Below are 19,750 nucleotides of genomic sequence, written 5' to 3' on the forward strand. Positions count from 1 at the left end.
AACGCTGTGAGCAGCAGAGTGTCATAGACAGTGTGTAACTGTACGGGTGATTGCTGGCGATTTGATATTAACTGGTGCCATGATGTTCGGTAGTAGGCTAATAACTGAACCCTTTTTTTTTTTTTTCTCTCCTCTCACATTCATTTTCATGTTTGTAGGATTTTTCAGCATTCACTCTGAACAATTTCCAGTATCCATACACCATCTAGTGGCCAGAGTCCATATTATGACAGACTGACACAAGCCTTTTACTTAGTGTTATAGATAATATTCCGCCATTCCAGAACCTTTCTGTAAATAGTTAATGGTTCATGTTTTGAATTGTCTTGTTGAAATATCCAGCCTCCTCATCTTCAATGTTTTCACAGAACATTAGCTTCTAGGATATGTTTCAGATAGTTTCAGTCTCATCAGGGTTTTGTTTTGCATGCTTGAGATAATGACTTTTGTGATGGGGTCATAGAAGAGGTTTCCTTCCCCCCCCTTGCAGACAGCTTTGTGGTGTAAGCAATGCTGTACAGTGGACCTGTGAGTAGGTACTTTTTCAGCAGGCCATTTGCATTGGTCTAAAAGGCCTAACCAATTTTCGGGCAGTTCTTTCAGATTTTTCTTTGCATTGCATCCTCGACTTGAGCATTTCCCTATAACTTCAGTTTCTTAGCAGTGTTTGACAGTTGAAGTTGCTAGTGGGGAACATTTGTGGATTTATTTTTATAGCTTCCTCCTGCTTTGTAAGAGTGAATTAATTCTATTCGGTTTCAAATGCTTAGATAACTGCTTTGAGCAGCCTATGGTTGTTTTACGCAGTCCACAACAATCACAACCTGAGAGGAAGAGTATTTGTTCAACTATGGAATAATTTTCACTGGGCTAATTTGAAGGCCTGAGTCAATCAACTTTTTTGGCATTGTTTAACAACTTAAAAAAAAAAAAAAGACTATCTAGAAGGGTGTCAAAACTTTTGCATATTCCATATTTTATTATTTTTACTAAGCTCAAAATCAGCAAATTGTAACTTTTGCATTTAAAATTTGTAGAAAGGAGTCATGTTTAGCTTTTATGGTGAACTGTTAGCCAGTCATAATAGGCACTACTGGCAGGACAATGCCGTGTTTGCCTTTATATATGATCATGGGCTATGGTACAACTTTCTTGCAAGAACACGTTAAGTTTTAATTACATAAAAAGATTTTTTTTAGAAGTTCAGCAAAACTTACAGATGGAGAGGAGGGGGTCTTTCTGAATATATACCCTTAGGCTTTGTCCCTTGATTTTGACACATTTATTTACACCATGTTTAAATTTGTACCATAAAGGGGTTGTGTCAGCTTATGTTCGCTTAAATATTCATTGAAATATGCAATTTGACCAGTGCTTAAAACATTTGCATATAAGTGTACTAGCTAAAAGACAGACCTGTGCAGAAAGGTAATATTCTAGTACTTTTAACAGCAAAAGGTATATTACCAAATAGAACAATTAAAGTGAAATTGCTGATTGTGTCTTTGTCTCATTTGCTTGCAGTGCCAGGGGATTTGGGTAACCAACTGGAGGCTAAGTTGGATAAGCCTAAAGTAGTGCACTACCTCTGCTCCAAGAAGACCGACTCTTACTTCACTCTGTGGCTGAACCTGGAGCTGCTTCTGCCTGTCATTATTGATTGCTGGATTGATAACATCAGGTAGGATGCTCGTTATGGGGAGGGAAGTCGGGCTAGGAGAAACAGTACAGCATCAATAAATACTTTTTCTAATTTTTTTTTAAATTTTTAAAGTAAAAATGTATTCTGTCTCCAGTACATATATCTTCTAAATCCTCTCTGAATTCTGCCCAGTCTTCTATGCTAAAGTAAGACTTTTTTGTATTATAAGACGTTTTCTGTAACAGTGTTTCACTTGTGGGGCAAAAGTGACTTAAACTTTACTGATTGCACAACCAAACTGGCCCCTTAAGCTTCATTTTATTTTCTTTAGTTTACATCTATAGACTCCTTTTTTTTTTTTTCCTAATTTTGAAATGCCAAATTTTCACACGATAGTTTGCCCCATCACTTTTTCATAAGGGTGTCTGCACCTGAAGCTTTCCATGGATTTAATTCTCCCAAAAGAGCGCTTCCTTTTTGGCAGGGGAATTGGGGGGGGGGGGTGATTTGAAGTTTGCATTTGTTTTTTCTGTTAACCTTGTCTTTTTCTGCACTTTGTGTTCATGTTAGCTGCATCCTTGGTGATGGAATTTCAATGTACCCCATATCTCCTTATATAGTGTAGCATGTATTAAATTGTATTAAAAGAATGGTCATTGGAAAGAACATCTTACTACAGCACTCCTCATAACATTAGGAGCATTCACTTAAATAAAATCACTAGAGTGTGTTTCTTTTATTAGAGGTCATTGTTTTGTGCCTTTCTAGAATTGTATGCAGTACAACAAGGGTACAGATTAGCTATCTAAATATGATGTCCAAACTGGCTGACCTTGTCTAATTTTTTTTGGTTTTATAGTAGGGTTGTCCCATCAATCAACTCCGTACCCCCTCATCCTCACCCAACAGGGTGTGCTGCTGTTTTCAGGTGTCTTTTTAATTGTATGTTAAAGATTGGAAAAGTTCTTTTAGCACTTAAAGGTTTGTCTGTCTTATTACATTACTATACGATCTTAAGATGTACAGATCTGTGGTCTTAAAATCTCCTTGTTTAAAAAAGAAAATGTCTTCTTAGTATTTTAAATGCAATTTTCAAAATACACTAGAAGAATGAAATGAAAACAGCAAATATGTAGAAATTATATATATATATCCATATGCTAAGCTTATACAGTCCTCATTTTGTAGAAAAATTCAGTCTCAAACCAAGGGAAAACAGGCTTATGCAATCTCAGACAATTTTATCATTCAGATATAATATTCAGTTGATCAGGTTAAAAAAAAAAATACATAAGCATGCTGATAAATCGAGCATTTACATGGAAATTTTAGGAAGAGGCTCCCAACTGAAGAACTTATGGACATAACAAACCGACTAAGCTTCTTCCGTATAATCTTTGCAACATCGGGAAATGCCCTGATCTTCATTTTCAAAAATAATTCATCTTTATGCTTGGAAAAACATTTCAAGTAACCAGTCCCTATCAGGATGCAGTGCTAATGAGACAATGAAAGTTGTAGGGACTGTAAGTTTATCAGCACATTCCAAAAATTTCTTAAACTCATACTAGTTTCTAAAATTGGAGACAATACAGCCAAGGGCTCTCTGACTCCCTCTTTTTAAATGCTAGCAAGTAATATATACAGGAAACTGGTGGCACGGATTGGGCTGGAATTTTAAGAATCTCAGTCAGATCTCTCAAATATTTCCAAGGCAGAGACAGATGAATTCTTAGGAAAATTAATCAAATGTAAGTAATGATGTCTTAATTTGATTTTCTAGAGTCTCCATTTTTAGACTGTAAGGAGACACATTGTCCTTGCACTGCTTCCAGCTTAGTTACTCCACCAGTTCCAGTCCCCCTCTTGTCTTCCATTTTCCAAATGCTTCATAGTACTATCCAAAATCTGGATCTTATCTACAAGAGGAGAAATCTGACCTAGAATGGTTTTTCCCAGTTCCACGGTGACCTCCCAAATCTCCTCAGAGCCCAGTTAGCTGAAACAAAAAGCCACTCACCTTGTGGTCTGTGAGGAATTCCTGGAGTTGCCCGCCAGTGTCCTAAACCATCTCAAATGATTAGCAACTCCAGCCTGAGAGTATTAAGTCATCACTGGTGCCACAGTCTGTTTCAGCCTCCCATTTGTGGCTCCCTCTGTTCCCAGGCCCAAGCCAATGTCATCCGATGATCACTGGCTGGGAACCACACAGAGCTGCAGATGTCCTTGATGCTGGGCTAGTGAAACTCTTGTCGTCAAGGGAAGATGGAGACCATGCTTTCCCTTTAAGCTCCCTAACAGCATTTCCCTGGACGCTCCTCCTCCGTACGTAGAGAAATTGATTGGGCCCACCGTTTCAGGCGGACCAGGGACTGCCCAGGACATCCCTCTGTCCACCCTTTCTTTTTTTTTTTTTTTTAACTGGTGGGGAGAAAAACATGAGGAGAAAAAAAAAAAAGACTTAAGGCAGTAAAGAGCACGAGAGCTTCATTAAGTGCTGCTACCATCAGGTGCCATCTTGATTCTCCCTCTTTAGCTTTTAAAAGTACTTTAAGGCCGGGGTTAACTATTCTATGGCAGCCCTATAATTCAGGCTCCTAATCTTCCACGATGGTATGGGAATGGCTACAAAATCCACTTCTTCCTGTAAAGCTCGCCCTATAATTCAGGCTCCTAATCTTCCACGATGGTATGGGAATGGCTACAAAATCCACTTCTTCCTGTAAAGCTCGCCCTATAATTCAGGCTCCTAATCTTCCACGATGGTATGGGAATGGCTACAAAATCCACTTCTTCCTGTAAAGCTCGCCAGACCCTGCGGAATGGTCACTGGAGTCTGGGGGGCCAACCCCCCCCCCCCCCCCTCCCTCCCCGGCTGACGTGATTAATAAGAGGAGGAGAAATGCAGCACATGGACCGTGTCCTCTGCTGCCTTTGAATGCACAGCTGTATGATTCTGTGTGGTTCAAAGAGCAATCAATTCCTGAGCATGGGAGGAGGATGTAATGTTGCTTTCTTCATCTTCTGCTACCCCATCAAGGGGGGAGGGGGGGATTGTGAATGTGAAAGGCTGGCTAGGGACATGTAGGGGGAGGGAGGGGATGAGGAGGTAAAGGCCACGCAGAGACTGTGATCTTCACACCCTATTGATTTCTTCCCCCCCCCCTTTTTTTTTTTTTTTTAAATACAGCTCATGTGCACACATACCACATTCCTGCCTAAAGTGGCGTTGGATTTCCAGTTTAATCAGTTGTCCTTCCAGTATGTTCCCCCCCTCCCCCCCCCCAAGCCACATCTCCACAGATTCCTTAACAGTTTTTGTATTGAATGCTTGTCCTCTGAGAAAGCGTAAGTTACTTACCTGTGGCAGGTGTTCTCCAAAGGTAACAGGCTGTACATTCTCACATAAACCCCCCTTCCCTTCCCCCATAGCATCTCTTAGTAGCTTAATTAAAGAAATGAGACGGTCTCTGCATGATGGCTACAATGTGAGACAAATCCTGCACATGCTTAGAGCTGTAGAAGCTATGAAATCAAGCTTCAGACTCTGGCTCGTGTTCACATCACTCACCTTTTGAACACTTACATCCTTCTATCCTCTGAGAACATTTGCTATAGGTAAGTAACTTATGCTTTTTCCACTACAGCCTCTCCAGAGAGACACATACCTGAAGTTGAATTTTTTAAATTTTGCTAGTCATAATATAGACTGATTTCTTGCTGACATTGTTCTATTTTCTGCTATATTTCCTCTGTTGCATGATTTGAAATCTCTATATATTTAATCTAACCTTTTTAGAATCCTGGTTAGTGTGTATTGGAATAACTGTTTGTAATTTGTAGAAAAAAGGGCTGGTATCTGCAGGAGTTTTGTTGAAAGGTGGCGAGGAGCACTGTGTAGAGAGAGAGAGATGAAAAAATGGTAGAAATATTAAACAAATATTTCTTCAGTTCAGTGTTCACTAAAAAAAAAAACCCTGGAGAAGGACCGTTGCCGCTTGACAAAACCATAGATGAGGACAGGATAGATGAAACTCCATTTACAGAAGAGAATGTATGGGTAGAGCTAGGAAAATTGAAAGTGGACAAGGCCATGGGGCTGAATGAGGTTCATTGCAGAATACTGAAGGACTCAGAGCTGAAGGACCCCTGGAAATGGGCTTGGCGGCGTGTGACTGGAGAAGAGCAGCAGTGGTGAACTGTCTACAATCAGGAGAGTTGTTAGACCAGAGGCAGCATGCATGCACCAGGGGAAGGTCCTGTCAGCCAAATCTGATTTGATTTTTTTTTTTTTTTTTTTTTTTTTTTGTGACTAAAGAATTGAATTAAGTGCACTTGATGTAATCTACTTGGATTTCAGTAAAGCTTTTGACGCGGTCTCGCATAGGAGGCTTGGGAGTAAGCGCAAAGGTGGTGACCTGGATTACAAACTGGTTGACGGATAGACGGCGTGTAATGGTAAATGGAACCTACTCTGAAGAGAGAGCAGTGTTAAATGGAGTGCCAGAAGGATCGGTGTTGGGACTGGTTCTGTTCACTATCTTTGAGAGACATTGCAGAAGGGATAGAAGGTAAAGCTTGCCTGTTTGGGCATGATATTAAGATCTGCAACAGAGTGGACACGCCGGAAGGAATAGAGAGAATGAAACGTGATTTAAGAAAGCTTGAATAGTAGTTGAGGTTTGGCAGCTGGGATTCAATGCCAAGAAGTGCAGACTCATGCATCTGGGGTGTGGCAATCCAAAAGAGCTGTATGTGGGGTGAAAGACTTGTGCACGGAGTAAGAGAGGGTCCTTGGGGTGATAGTTTCTATTGATCCGAAGACGGCAAAGCAATGTGACACAGAGATAGCTAAAGCCAGAAGAATGCTGGGCTGCACAGAGAGGAATAACCAGTAAGAAAAAGGAGGAGATGATCCCCTTGTACAGGTCCTTGGTGAGGCCTCACCTGGAGTATTGTGTTCAGTTCTGGAGACCGTATCTCAAAAGGGACAAAGACAGGATGGAGGTGGGCCAGAGAAGGGTGACCAAAATGATGAAGTCTCCATCAAATGACTTATGATGAGAGGCTGAAGGACTTAAATGTATACCCTGCAAGAAAGGAGGTGCAGAGGAGATATGACACAGATCTTCTGATTCCTAAAAGTTTTTAATTGTGCACATCTTCAAATCTTTTTTCCATTTGAAAGGAAACAGTAGAACTAGGGTGTCACAAAACGAAACTTCAGGAGGGACAACTCAGAACCAATGCCATGAAATATATTTCTTCAAGGAGAGGGTGGTGGATGCCTGGAATGTCCTTCTGGAGGAGGTGGTGAAGACAAAAACATTCAAAGAAGCATGGGATAAACAATATGGATCTCTAAAGGCTAGAGGACAGAAATGAAGAAAAAAGTGCATGGGGATAACCTGCTCAGTGCAACAGTTACTACCCTTAGGAGAAGCACGGGGATTACTACCCTCAACCAATAAGCCATGATACTTTTGAAGCAACTGCAACATCACTCTCCACTTTGACAGTGGAGGGGAAGAGAGGGGATTTGGATGTCACCCGACTTTTACGGTCTCTGGGTACTGATATGCAGACATAAGAGGAAAAAGCGAAGGACTGCTTCTACGGCCAAGTCCAAAAGCAAAACAAATCAGCATTTCCGGAATTTTCTGGAAGGCTTCTCAACTAGTAAAAATGTTGCTAGCAGTAATTTTTTATGGGTTTGACAGTTGCTTGGTTTTTTATTGTAAATATTTCTACCCTTATATGGATTGGGGGGTAAGTGCAGGGATAACTTACACAGAATGCTAGATATTACCATGAGAAGCTCGCTGGGCAGACTGGATGGACCATTTCATCCTTTTCTGCTATGTTACTAGGTAAGAGCTGAAACCACTCTTGTTCAACACTTGTAATTTTCCAGAATTGATTCTTCGTGAGTCTTGAATGGAAATTCAGAAATATTTGTGTGTATCCATTTATTTGTCTTATGAATCTTGTTTTCTTATATCCCAGGTTGATTTACAACAGAACAAGTAAGACAACGGAGTCGCCTGATGGCGTGGATGTCAGAGTTCCAGGGTTTGGAAAGACGTTTTCCTTGGAGTTTCTTGACCCCAGCAAACGAACAGTTGGTATGTTTTGTGTTCTAGGGAGAGATGAACATAGAAAATGATGATACATTTACAAAAGTGAATTTTATTATTATTTTTTTAACATCTCAGGATTTAGAAATTAGTGATATATTAACTGTCCTGGACTGGTCATTATGATTCTTAATTAAATTAAAATGAATTCATTCAGAGTAAGCTTATACCAGCTGTTTCCCTATTGGCAAATATTATGCGAACTGTAACTGGGTGGTCAGGGAGTAAATTCTGCCCTGGTTATTATATAGTCTGGGGCGAGTCAGTGGTCGGGGAGTAAATTCTGCCCTGGTTATTATATAGTCTGGGGCAAGTCAGTGGTCGGGGAGTAAATTCTGCCCTGGTTATTATATAGTCTGGGGCGAGGCGGTTGTTGTAGTGGACCTGGAGGTGAATCCTAAACTGGCAAAGGCTGACAGGATCTCTCAATGAATGGATTAACTTTTCTGTGCAGGAACCACCTTTTTTCATTTCTGCTGCCTCATTCAGATTAAGGTCATGAGTGTTGATTATTCTTAAAATCTATGGTTCTAAGTCTGCTTTTATTTACAGGACAAGTACTGTTAATCCACAGGGCACTTCAGTTAGGGCACATTTTAGGTTTTTTGTGCTTCAAGAACAGTTGCAGAATTAGAAACCAGACTATCCAGTCCATAAAGACTGCTAGTTACTGGGTGAAATATGTTGGCTCAAAGGGCGTCTTGACTTTCTGCTAAGTTGACAACCTGAGACATCTTGAACTTGCTGCCTTTTCCCCATCGTAGCTGAACTGAAAGGTGGACTCCGCCATTGGTATTTTTTTCCCTCTCCCCTTAATTTTTTTTTTTTTTTAACACTGCTCACAAGCATGCACAGAATGACTAAAGATGCCTCAAATTTAGTGAGGAATACCAGTAAGGTAAAGAGATTCCAGCTAAATAGTCTCTCTCTTTTGTAATAACGTGGAAAAGGTTTCTAATCCAATATTTGATGCTGACCCCCCCCCAGAATTTACTAGAAAGAACAGTCCATGTGTCATCTATAGCTGGGAATGAGTTTCAGAAAGGAGTCCAGTGTATATCCCCTCAACTATGTAACTTGTGACTGAGAGGTATAGGACATTATAATAATGACCCCAGACTATGGAACTATGGCAAAGACCATATTCTGCAAGAATTTCCTGCATAGACTGGTCTGAAAACACCTGCCATTGTTATCTTCAGTCATTGTGGCCTACTGAACTGAAGGTAATATCTAATCGTATCTGTAGGAGTAGTCTGCAAATTTGTCTTGTGTGTGCATATATGGTCTTTGGAGATCCCTTGCAAGTGCACCTAACTTAGTGTTCCCTGTATGTACCCGGATCAGTCCAGACCATGGTTGAGCCTCCTTTCCAACAGCTGGCGACAGACTAAAACTGAAAGGGTGTCCTACATGAGGACAGAGCCTATCCTGTAACCCTTCAGTATTTGTCTGTCTCCAGCAGGTGCATTAGCTCACCCTTCGGTCTCCTGATTTTGGCTAGTTAGCCAGCTATCCTTCTTTTCCTTGGATCAAGCAAGTACTTCTTTAGGAGTTAGATTGGCTCACTCTTAAAATTTTTTTATTTTTTTTTTTTAAGGTAGTTAGTCTTTTTTTTCTGTGTAGGAGACTGTACTGTCTCCTGGCTCTTGCTGGACTCAGGGGGCTGAGTCCGGCAAGAGTTTGAGTTAGAGGAGGAGTTAGAGCCCCTCATCCCATTTGTACTCCAGGAATTGGGGTTGGAGGGGCTGCGGGGCTGCCTGCAGATACCCTTACGGCCTCCTTGCCGAAAAATATGGACCCGGTCCTGGTGGGACTCAGGCAAGCGCTTTTCCATTTCATCCCGTGCACAAGCTTTTGCTCCTACAGGAATGGGAGGCTCCCAAAGCGGGGCTCCGGGTGGGGCGCACTATGGACAAGCTCTACCCCCTCCCGGAGGAATGTTTGGACATGTTAAAAAATCCCTCCGTGGATTCCTACATCTCGGTGGTCACTAAGCACACCACTATGCCTGTGGAGGGATCGACGGACAGCGCAAGCTCAAGGCACATATGAAACGCATTTTTGAAGTCCTGGCTCTGGGGGTCCGCGCGACTGCCTGCAGCAGTCTCATGCTGCAGGCAGGTCTTAGGTGGACCCAACAGTTATTCGGCGCCCAGGACCTCCCGTCGGCAGAGGCGGAGCAGGCTGAACGTTTGGAAGCCGTCATCGCCTATGGGGGTCGATGCGCTCTACAGCCTCCTCCGCGTCCAGGCGAAGGCAATGGCCTCTGCGGTGTCCACTAGGCGACTCCTCTGGCTGGCGCAATTGGTCGGCTGACCTGTCCTCCAAAGCGCGGCTGGGCTCGCTGCCCTTCAAAGGGAAGTTGCTGTTTGGAGAGGACCTTGAGAAGCTTATGGATTCTTTGGGGGGAAAATAAGGTCCATAAGCTCCCGGAGCATCGTCCGAAGCAGTCACGCTCCTTTACACCCTCACGTCCTCGTTTCCAGGGACAGAGACGGTATACCCCACGCAGACGGGGTGGCTCCACAAGCGGTTATTCTTCCCGGTCTCAGTCTTGGTCGCAGCCCTTTCGCGAGGGCCAGCCCGTGCGCTCCACCCCTAAGCCTGCCACTCAATGAAGGTCAATCAGCCCATTCCTCGATCCCATTTCTGGGTAGCCACCTCTCCCTTTTTTTCGAGGAATGGGTCAAAATTATATCGGGCCAGTGGGTCCTTGACATTGTACGAGATGGGTACGCCTTCGAACTTGTTCGCGACCTACCGGATCTCTTTCTATTCTCCCCTTGCTGGCGTTCCAAATGGGAAGTGGTAGAGCAAACCCTCGCCAGACTCCTCAGTCTGGGCGCAGTTGTCCTGGTCCCGGAGAAGGAGCTCGGCGCAGGCCAGTATTCCATTTACTTCGTGGTGCCCAAGAAGGACGGGGCTTTTCGGCTGATCCTAGACCTCAAATGGGTCAACTGAGCTCTCAAGATCCCACGTTTTCGCATGGAAACCTTGCGAGCGATCATTGCGGTGTTCGCCGCGGAGAGTGCCTCGCTCGATTTGACAGAGGAGTACTTCATATCCTGATTCACCACGATTACCAGAACTATCTTCGTTTCCACATCCTCAACCGGGATTTCCAGTTTCGGCCTTGCGACCGCACCTTCACCAAGATCATGGTGATGGTGGCGGCAGCCCTTCGGGAAGGCATTCTCGTTCACCCCTATCTGGACGACTGGCTTGTGCGGGCCAAGTCGGAGGTTCTCTGCAAACAGGCAGTGAATCAGGTGTTAGCCCTCCTCGCGTCTCTCGGGTGGATAGTGAATTTTTCCAAGAGCAACCTTCAGCCCTCCCAGGAGTTAGAGTTCCTGGGAGCCCGCTTCAACACTCGCATGGGCAAGGTCTTGTCTCGTGCACGGGCCCTCAAGTTGATCGGCCAGATTCGGAATCTGCTCTCGTTGCCATTGCCAAAGGCCTGGGACTACTTGCAGGTCCTCGGGTCCATGGCTTCCACCATCTATTTGGTTCCTTGGGCTTTTGCTCATATGCAACCGTTACAGAAAGCTTTGCTATCCCGTTGGCAGCCGGTGTTGGAACAGTTCCACATAGTCCTCCCCCTCTCGGCCTCTACATTGCCGACTTACAGTGGTGGCTTTTGCTCCCCCCATCTTCTCCGGGGTATGCCCCTTCAGTCTCCACAGTGGACGATAGTAACCACAGATGCCAATCTCTTGGGTTGGGGTGTGGTCTGGTCGCCCATTCAGACTCGCTGGCACATCAATCGGTTGGAGGCCCGTGCAGTGCATCTGGCTCTGCAGGGGTTCCTGCCCCTCATACACAGCAAAGCGGTGAGAGTGCTGTCTGACAACTCCACCACCGTGTCTTACATCAATCGTCAGGGGGGCACCCGCAGTAACCTTGAGGCCCTGGGAGCCAGCCATGTCTTCGCCTGGGCAGAACGACACCTGGATTGCCTGGTGGCCTCCCACATTGCAGGCAAGGAGAATGTTCAGGCTGATTTTCTCAGTCACCAATCGCTCGATCCGGGAGAGTGGGAACTCTGACGCAGCCATGGATCTGATCGTCCGCAGGTGGCCCCCTCCCCCCCACCTGGACTTAATGGCGACCATGCACAATGCCAAGGCCAATCGGTTCTTCAGCCGCTAGAGGGAGCACGGCTCAGAGGGAATGGATGCTCTGGCTCTTCCTTGGCCTGCAGACGTCCTTCTGTATGTGTTTCTTCCATGGCCCCTAGTGGGAAAGGTTCTCCGAAGAATAGAACTCCACAGGGGGCCAGTGATTCTGGTAGCACCTGAGTGGCCTCGCAGGCCATGGTTCGCTGATCTCTTGTCAGCCTGGCGACGGACAGACCTATGCGGCTGGGCCATCTTCCTCATCTCCTGTGGCAGGGGCCTGTATTTTTCGACCAGGCCGATCGCTTTTATCTACCGGCCTGGCTTTTGAACAGCGGCGTCTGAGATGTAAGGGCTACAAGGAAGAGGTCATTTTCACCTTGCTTCAAGCCCGGAAGCAGTCTACTTCTCTAGCCTACGTGCGCACTTGGAAAGTCTTTTGAGACTGTGAAGAGTCAGGTGTCTCAGCTCGCTCTGCCCCGGTCTCGTTAGTTCTTTCTTTTCTACAGAAGGGTCTCTCCAAGGGCCTCTCCTTCAGTTCTCTCCGCGTGCAAGTTTCCGCTCTTGGCTCTCTTCTCGGACAGGTCGAGGGTCATCCTCTAGCGGCTCATCCAGACGTGGTTCGGTTCTTGAGGGGAGTCAAACACCTGCGTCCGCCCTCTCGCAATACTTTGTCCTTCGTGGAGTCTCAATCTGGTCCTCTGGGCTCTCTGTTCTGCTCCGTTCGAACCTCTCCGTCGGGCTATGGTAAAGGACTTTACGCTCAAGACAACTTTCCTTGTTTCGATCGCCTCCGCTCGGATGGTCTCTGAGATTCAAGCGTTGTCCTGTTGAACCCTTTTTGCGATTCTCCGACTTCGGTGTCTCTCTCAACTGTGCCCTCTTTTCTTCAGAAGGTGGTGTCCACCTTCCATGTCAACCAGTCGATAGAGCTTCCAGAGTTTTCTCCGGACGAAATTGCGGGTACCGCTGGAGGCAACCTTCATAAACTGGATGTCAAACACGTTCTCCTCCGGTATCTGCAGGTTACCAACGACTTTCGGGTCTCAGACCATCTTTTTGTCCTCTGGAGTGGTCCCAATCGGGGCAAGCCGGCTTCTAAGACCACTATTGCACGATGGTTGAAGGAAGCCATTTCCTCTGCTTATCTCTGCCAAGGACGGACAATTCCAGAGGGCTTAAAGGCTCACTTGCTACATTCTTGGGCTACTTCCTGGGCGGAGAGCCAATCGGTCTCTCCGCAAGAGATTTGCAGGGCCACCACCTGGACGTTCTTGCATACCTTTGCTCGACACTACCATCTGGATGTGCAAGCATTGGTTTTTGGTTCTTTTGGGCGGCAAGTACTTCGAGCGGGGCTGTCTCTGTCCCACCCGGGATAGGGAAGCTTTGGTACATCCCACAGTCTGGACTGATCAGAGTACATACAGGGAAAGGAAAATTAGTTCTTACCTGATTTCGTTCCTGAAGTACCATGGATCAGTCCAGACGCCCTTCCCTGTCTGTCTTCTGTTCTGTCCTCTCGAAGCTTGTTCTTGCAGATTCACAGATTTTAATACTTCATTCTTTGCAAGAATACTGAGCAATTACGCCGGAAGCCTTGGTTGTTCAAGTACCAAGTATATGCAAGAGCGTATAATCATACCATGTTTCTTACATTGTTCTACAGTTGCTCATTTGAGCGTTGTGGTTACTTGCTTGATCCTATTCTGGTTTTGTTGTTTTCTGCTTTGACGATGGTTATACTGAAGGGTTACAGGATAGGCTCTGTCTTCATGTAGGACACCCTTTCAGTTTTAGTCTGTCTCCACCTGCTGGAAAGGAGGCTCCACCACGGTCTGGACTGATCCGTGGTACTACAGGAATGAAAATTAACAGGTAAGAACTAATTTTCTTTTCAAACAGGTGGATAAGATGTTGGTAAAAGCCAGAAAGATGCTTAGGTGCATAGGGAGAGAAATGGTCAGCCAAAAAAAGGCGATTGTCCATGGAGAGACCTCATTTAGAATACTGTGTAAAATTCTGGAGACTGTATCTTCAAAAGGATATAAACTGGAGTCTGTCCAGAGGCTGGCTACTAAAATGATTACTGGTCTTTGTTCTAGAGCAGTGGTTCTCAACCTTTTTTTTTCTGTCGGGACACACCTGACAGATGGTTCTCACATGCATGACACACTGACCAATGATAGTCACAGGGCTAGATGTAAAAGTACAGTTTGCATCCACGGGAACCCCCTGACCCACAATAATGGATGTAAAGCAGAATTATGACATTCTCCATACAACTCACCCTACAAAAAAGATGTTCTGGTGTCATCTCGGTAACAGCAACTCAAACTCTTTCTACTTCCAGGCTCAATAGCCCTACTTATGAAAAGACAGCAGTTTACCACCAATGCATGTCCTCTTGAGAAAACACAACAAATAAGACCGATACAAACGCTTACATGCTAGTAAAATATCTCTGTAACAGACACAGAACCGACCTAACATACTCCCAGGATCTGTAGTAATGCACATAAACTAATCCGCACACAGTTACACCTGTATTATGGAATACACTCAAACAGGAGCAACCCTATCTATGAAAAGGCAACACTACAAATATTAAATCAGGTCCTAAAAACCAATACACCTCTTATTAGGAAAACAGAACTAGCAAGCAGCTATAGATCCCCACACAGAAATAATTGTAAAACTATACTAATAAGCAGAATAAATGTTTCAAAACAGCTATGAACAGAATAACATCCAACAATTAAAAACTATTAAAAATTCTCCAAACACCAATAAAATATTTCAAAAAAGCAGACACATCACATAATATTAAATTTAAAATGGCAGTCAATCAAGAAAAATAAACTTAAAAAGCCACCTTTACTTACCCCCTCCAGCAGCTCTCCTACTCCTCTTCCATGCAGGCTACACCATATCAGTCATGCCCCCATGACTAGTTTCTGTCTCTCACACCAATCCTCTCCCAAACATTCTTTGACAAACACACCAGTCACCTTCCTGAACAGTTTCTCTCATGCCATACACACACACAGGCTTCCCACTCCCGTGTTCCACTTACATATATGGGCTTCTCACTCTCATAATCACTTTCTCTTTCTCACACTCACCAGTCTCTCACTCCCATGCTTGTTCTTTCCACATGCACAGGCTTCTCATTCCCATAATCACTTTCTTTCTCTCACACACATACACAAACACACACACCAGTCACCTGATCTCTCTCATGCATACACACACACAGGCTTCCCACTCATGTTCTCTTTCTGATATACAGGCTTCTCACTCCCATGCTGTGTCTCACACACACCCAGGTTTCTCACTCCCATGCTCACTCTTCACATGCACAGGCTTCTCATTCCCATAATCACTTTCTCTCTGTTACACACCGTCACCTTACCAACCAGTCTCTCTCTCATGCATGCACACACACAGACTTCCCACTCCAATGCTCTCTCACATAATCAGGCTTCTCACTCCCATGCTTTTTCACACACATCCACCCCCAACACACACACACACAATCCGTCACATCCCTGACTGTCTCACACTCTCACATACACATCAGTCATCTACTTGAGCAGTCTCTTTCATTGTCTCTCACATATACACATACATCAGCTCTCTGACCAGTTTCTCTCAATCACACACATGCTCTCGATCAAATACATTCTCTCACTTACACACAGGCTGGCTGGCTGCTTCTCTCTCTTCCCCCCCCCCCCCCCCCCCCAGCACAAATGGTAGCTGCAGCAGCCTCCTCCTCCAGCCCCCGCAGGCCAAGAAAGAAGAATCCCATCGACCGCGGTAGGCTCATGCTGCTGTCTCCTTTCTCGATTACCGGCTGCTTCAATTGCTCGGGGGCCGATGCTGCAGCGGCCGCTGCTACTTTATCACGCGGCACGGTCTTTCTTCTTCCCACGCACCGCGTATCACTTCCTGTTCCGGGGAGGGATGCAGGCGCGGGAAGAAGAAAAGGCCAGCCACGGGTGCCACAACTTCTTTTAGCACTGCCTCCATTCCCACTGGGCTTGAATGTGCTGATAGCCCGGCGGCAGCGGGAGAGACCGGGAGCATGCAACACACCAGCCAGTGCTTGGCGACACACTGGTTGAGAACCGCTGTTCTAGAGGATAGAATTAAAGATTTAGATATGTATATGCTACAGAAAAGACAGGATAAGGGGAGATGTGATGTAAACACTTTAAATACCTCCAAAGTGGGCCTCTTTCAAAGGAAAGGAGGGTCTAGAATGAGGGGGCTTGGTATGAGGGTGAAATGGGGTATTCTAAGGAATTACTACTTTACAGAGTGCAGCGGATGCATGGAACAGCCTTCCCTTAGAGGTGGTGGAGACCAGAGCAATATCTGAATTCAGGAAAACATGGGATAAAACACAGAGGATCGCTGAGGGCATGGTAAATAAGAATTGTCATACTGGGTCAGACCAAGGTCCTTCGAGCCCAGCATCCTGTCTCTGACAGTGGCCAGTCCAGCTCGCAAGTACCTGGTAGATTCCATAAAGTAGATCTGACGCCTCTTACTCACTCCCAGGGATAGCAATTGTTTTCTTTATTCTGCCTGGCTAATAATGTGTGTTAAACCCTGCTATGCTAGTCGCCTTGATCATGTTCTCTGGCAACAGATTCCACAGCTTGGCAGTGCGCAGAGGGAAAAACTATGTTCTATGGGCTGTTTTGAATCTGCTGGTTTTGTTAGTTTCATGGAGTGTCCCCATGTTTTAGTAGTATTTGAAAGGGTAAATAAAGGGCCTCTATTTACCTCTTCCACCCTACTCATGATTTTATAAACTTCTATCATGTCCCCTCTCGGTCGTCTCTTTTCCAAGCTGAAGAGCGTAGCCTCTCATCGTAGGAGAGAGATTTCATCCCCGTTTATCATTTTTATCACCCTCCTCTGCACCGCTTCTAGTTCTGCTGTGTCTTTCTTGAGATGGGGGAGACCAGAACTGCACATAGTACTTCGGGTGCAGTTGCACCATGGCTCGATACAGAAGATATCATATTGCTTCTGTTTTCATTTTTTTTTTTTTTTGGATCATTTCTAACATTCTATCTTATGACTCAAGTCCTGGCCCAATGCAGGAAACCTTGACGTGAAAGAGAGTCCATAAATCCCAGGCTAAAATAGGACAACCAAAAAACAAAACAATGGGATTCAAAATGCCAAATATGATGAATCCAGTCAAAACAAACCAAACTTAACAAATCATGATAACAGAAGTAAGGCGTCAGCAGGCCTGATGGCATGTCATGCACCAAAGTCATTTACCTTCTTAGAAAGGAGTAGTTTGGGGTTTTGTTTTTTGTTGTTTTTTATTTTTCAAAGCAAAGAAAAGCAAGAAACAGTGCAGAGTGTGTTCAGATAGTGAACCCAACAACACAGCCGGTGTTTCCAGCATTTGGCTTGTTTTGACTGGAGTTGCCAATTTTGGCTTTTTGAATTTCATTGTTTTGGTGTCTCTTTATCTTTCCCAATGCAGGGAGCACCATTCTAGCAGTGTCACAGTACTGCAAGGCTCGGGCTGATCTTCCACTTAGCCCCCCCTTCTCCACAGGTTGAGTTCTGGGGGCCAGTAGGGCTTGGCTGCAGCAGCAGTATATCATAGTGAGAGTCTATAGGCTGGGCAGTATGGTTGCAGGTACTAACTGTGGACCTGGAGCAGAGTACAGGTAAGGAGATATACATATACAGGCTGGTCCTGTCCTGTTCTGTCTTTGTGTGGTCTCATCCAGACAACACAAAATAAGGAACAAGATGGCTGAAGGCTGTAGGCCCCAAAGGGCAAGGCCATGAAAGGCCTAGATAGGTAACAAGGGAGACTCCATGAGAAGGCACCAGTGTACTGGTGATGCAAGGTTATTATAGGGCTGGAGTCTGGGTGTGGTGCAGGCAGAGAGGAGGAGCTTGGCAAGGCAGGTGGCTTAGCTTGCTGAGGGATCTTGGTGGAACGGAGGTTGCAAGATAGGCTGAGTCAGGTAAACCCTTGAGGAGTCTGTTCTAATGGCTGGAAGCAGAGCTTGTTAGAGGCCTCTGCTAGTAAGGAGGCATCTTGCAGGAGGCAGCAGGGTAGGATGAGGTTGAGTCACAGGCAAAATCCTAACTTAAGACCTCCTCCTTCTGGGTCCCATTTTCCCTGGGGGCTCTGGCTGGGTAGACAAGGTGAGGCTTGGCTGAAAAACTGGATGCCTCAAATAGCACCAGGAAAGATGCCCTGTTTTGGGCACATAATAGCTGGACCAGGACCCCCTTCTGGGCAGTCGGGGTGCCTGAGTAAGAGGACTGCTGATTCTGGGTGTCTGAAAAGCAGAATCACTGGTACAGGGTGGATAAAGATTAAGGCCATTGGCTCAGGATCCTTGGAAGACTGAGCCACCAGCACAGGATGAGTGGGATGTGGACCCACTGGCATAGGGTGAGTGGCTCAGGATCCTTTGACAGCTGGACCATTAACACAGGGTTTCTTTGCAGCTGGGTAACAAACTCAGTGTCTGGCGCTTGATGCTGGAGCAATGTCTTTCTCTCTGGGCACAGGGTGTGGATAGCGCCTCCCTTTGGATGCTGGGAGCAGTGGACAGCTGTACCAACAGTGCCTCTCTTGCTGGGACTCTGATTCTGAATTTCGCTGAGACTGGTTAGTAGGAGCAGTATCTCCAGGTAGCTGGATAGCAGAACTAGCGTGTCTCTCTTGGTATTTAACATATGGGACAGCAATGCCTCCCTCAAGGTACTGGATTTCGGGCTCAGAATTTCTACCTGGCTGGGATGCTGATTTAAGAGTCACGCAGCAGATGGGGAGCTGGGTCTGAGACTCCTAGTCACTGGAGGATGGGAGAAACATCTTTCTGGTATACTTGCTTAGACTGCTTCTCCAGAAAGCAGAGCAGGAGAGAGACCGGTTGTTCAAATGGCACTGCAGGATTTTTTTTTTTCATTGCATGATGACTGAAGCACAATGTCAGCACTCCTGGACGACTGAACATCTGTAGTGGAGGCAGAAGACTGGAGTGGATTTCAGGACAGCAGGAGCCGGAGTTAATCACAAGGCCTGATTTCCTCTGTAGGGATTGGCAATTGGCAGAAAAAAAAGTGCATTCTAATTTCTTAGAAGCCATCTGTAGCCATTAAAGGTCTAGGAGTTTCAGCTGGGGACTGCTGAGTACTGGAAGCAATGTTAATTAGCTTTTTGGGGATAAACGATACAGTGGAGAGGTAGCACCAAAGGAGCAGATTTACCTGTCCCTCTCATTAGCCCCAGATTATCCTGACTGGTAAATAATCAAAGCTTTCATGGCTGATTGTAGTTGCTCTAGTTGTTTGATTTGGGAAGGCTGTGCACAGAGCTTGGTAGGCAGTTTCTACCTGTGCAGGAATTGATTTTTAAAACCTTGTGATTATGTGCAATGGTGACTGGAAATATAGTGAGTTCCTGACAATTTGAGCTGGAACTACAAGTAGGTACATTTCTTTGGCAAATTAGATCTGCTGTAATGGAGTTAGTAATGCCTGAGGGTGCTGATGATTTTACTGCCCCTGAAATGGTTTTTTCCTGAATTTATATCTTTCTTCCCTTTGGCGATTTGCATGTTGGCAATCTCTGATTTTAGGATAGGTTTCTTTTGGAGCTTTTACTTGTCCCATTGGCAGTGTCTGGTTTCTTTAGGGTGGAGAGTGTTTTAGAAGCAGGTCTCTAACCAGTGAGGAGTAGCATCCTGGCAGGTATTGCTCTTCTACTTAGGTTTAAGGCTCCCACTGGATAGTGAGGAGTTGAAAGTAGACCACTTTTTCTACTGGTTTGGATAGGCATGGGAGACTGG

At 45.2% G+C, this 19,750-nt stretch overlaps 1 protein-coding gene across 1 annotated transcript in view; it reads left to right on the forward strand.

Annotated features, from left to right (window-relative positions):
- Positions 1-19,750, forward strand: part of PLA2G15 (phospholipase A2 group XV) — a 67,833-nt gene that overhangs the window by 19,530 nt on the left and 28,553 nt on the right. Inside the window, exons 2-3 of the mRNA XM_029608937.1 lie at positions 1,525-1,681; positions 7,649-7,767. Of these exons, the coding sequence (XP_029464797.1) occupies positions 1,525-1,681; positions 7,649-7,767 (276 nt within the window). The remainder of the gene's footprint in view (positions 1-1,524; positions 1,682-7,648; positions 7,768-19,750) is intronic.

Source organism: Rhinatrema bivittatum, chromosome 7 (genome assembly GCF_901001135.1).
Source record: "Rhinatrema bivittatum chromosome 7, aRhiBiv1.1, whole genome shotgun sequence".
Taxonomy (NCBI): domain Eukaryota; kingdom Metazoa; phylum Chordata; class Amphibia; order Gymnophiona; family Rhinatrematidae; genus Rhinatrema; species Rhinatrema bivittatum.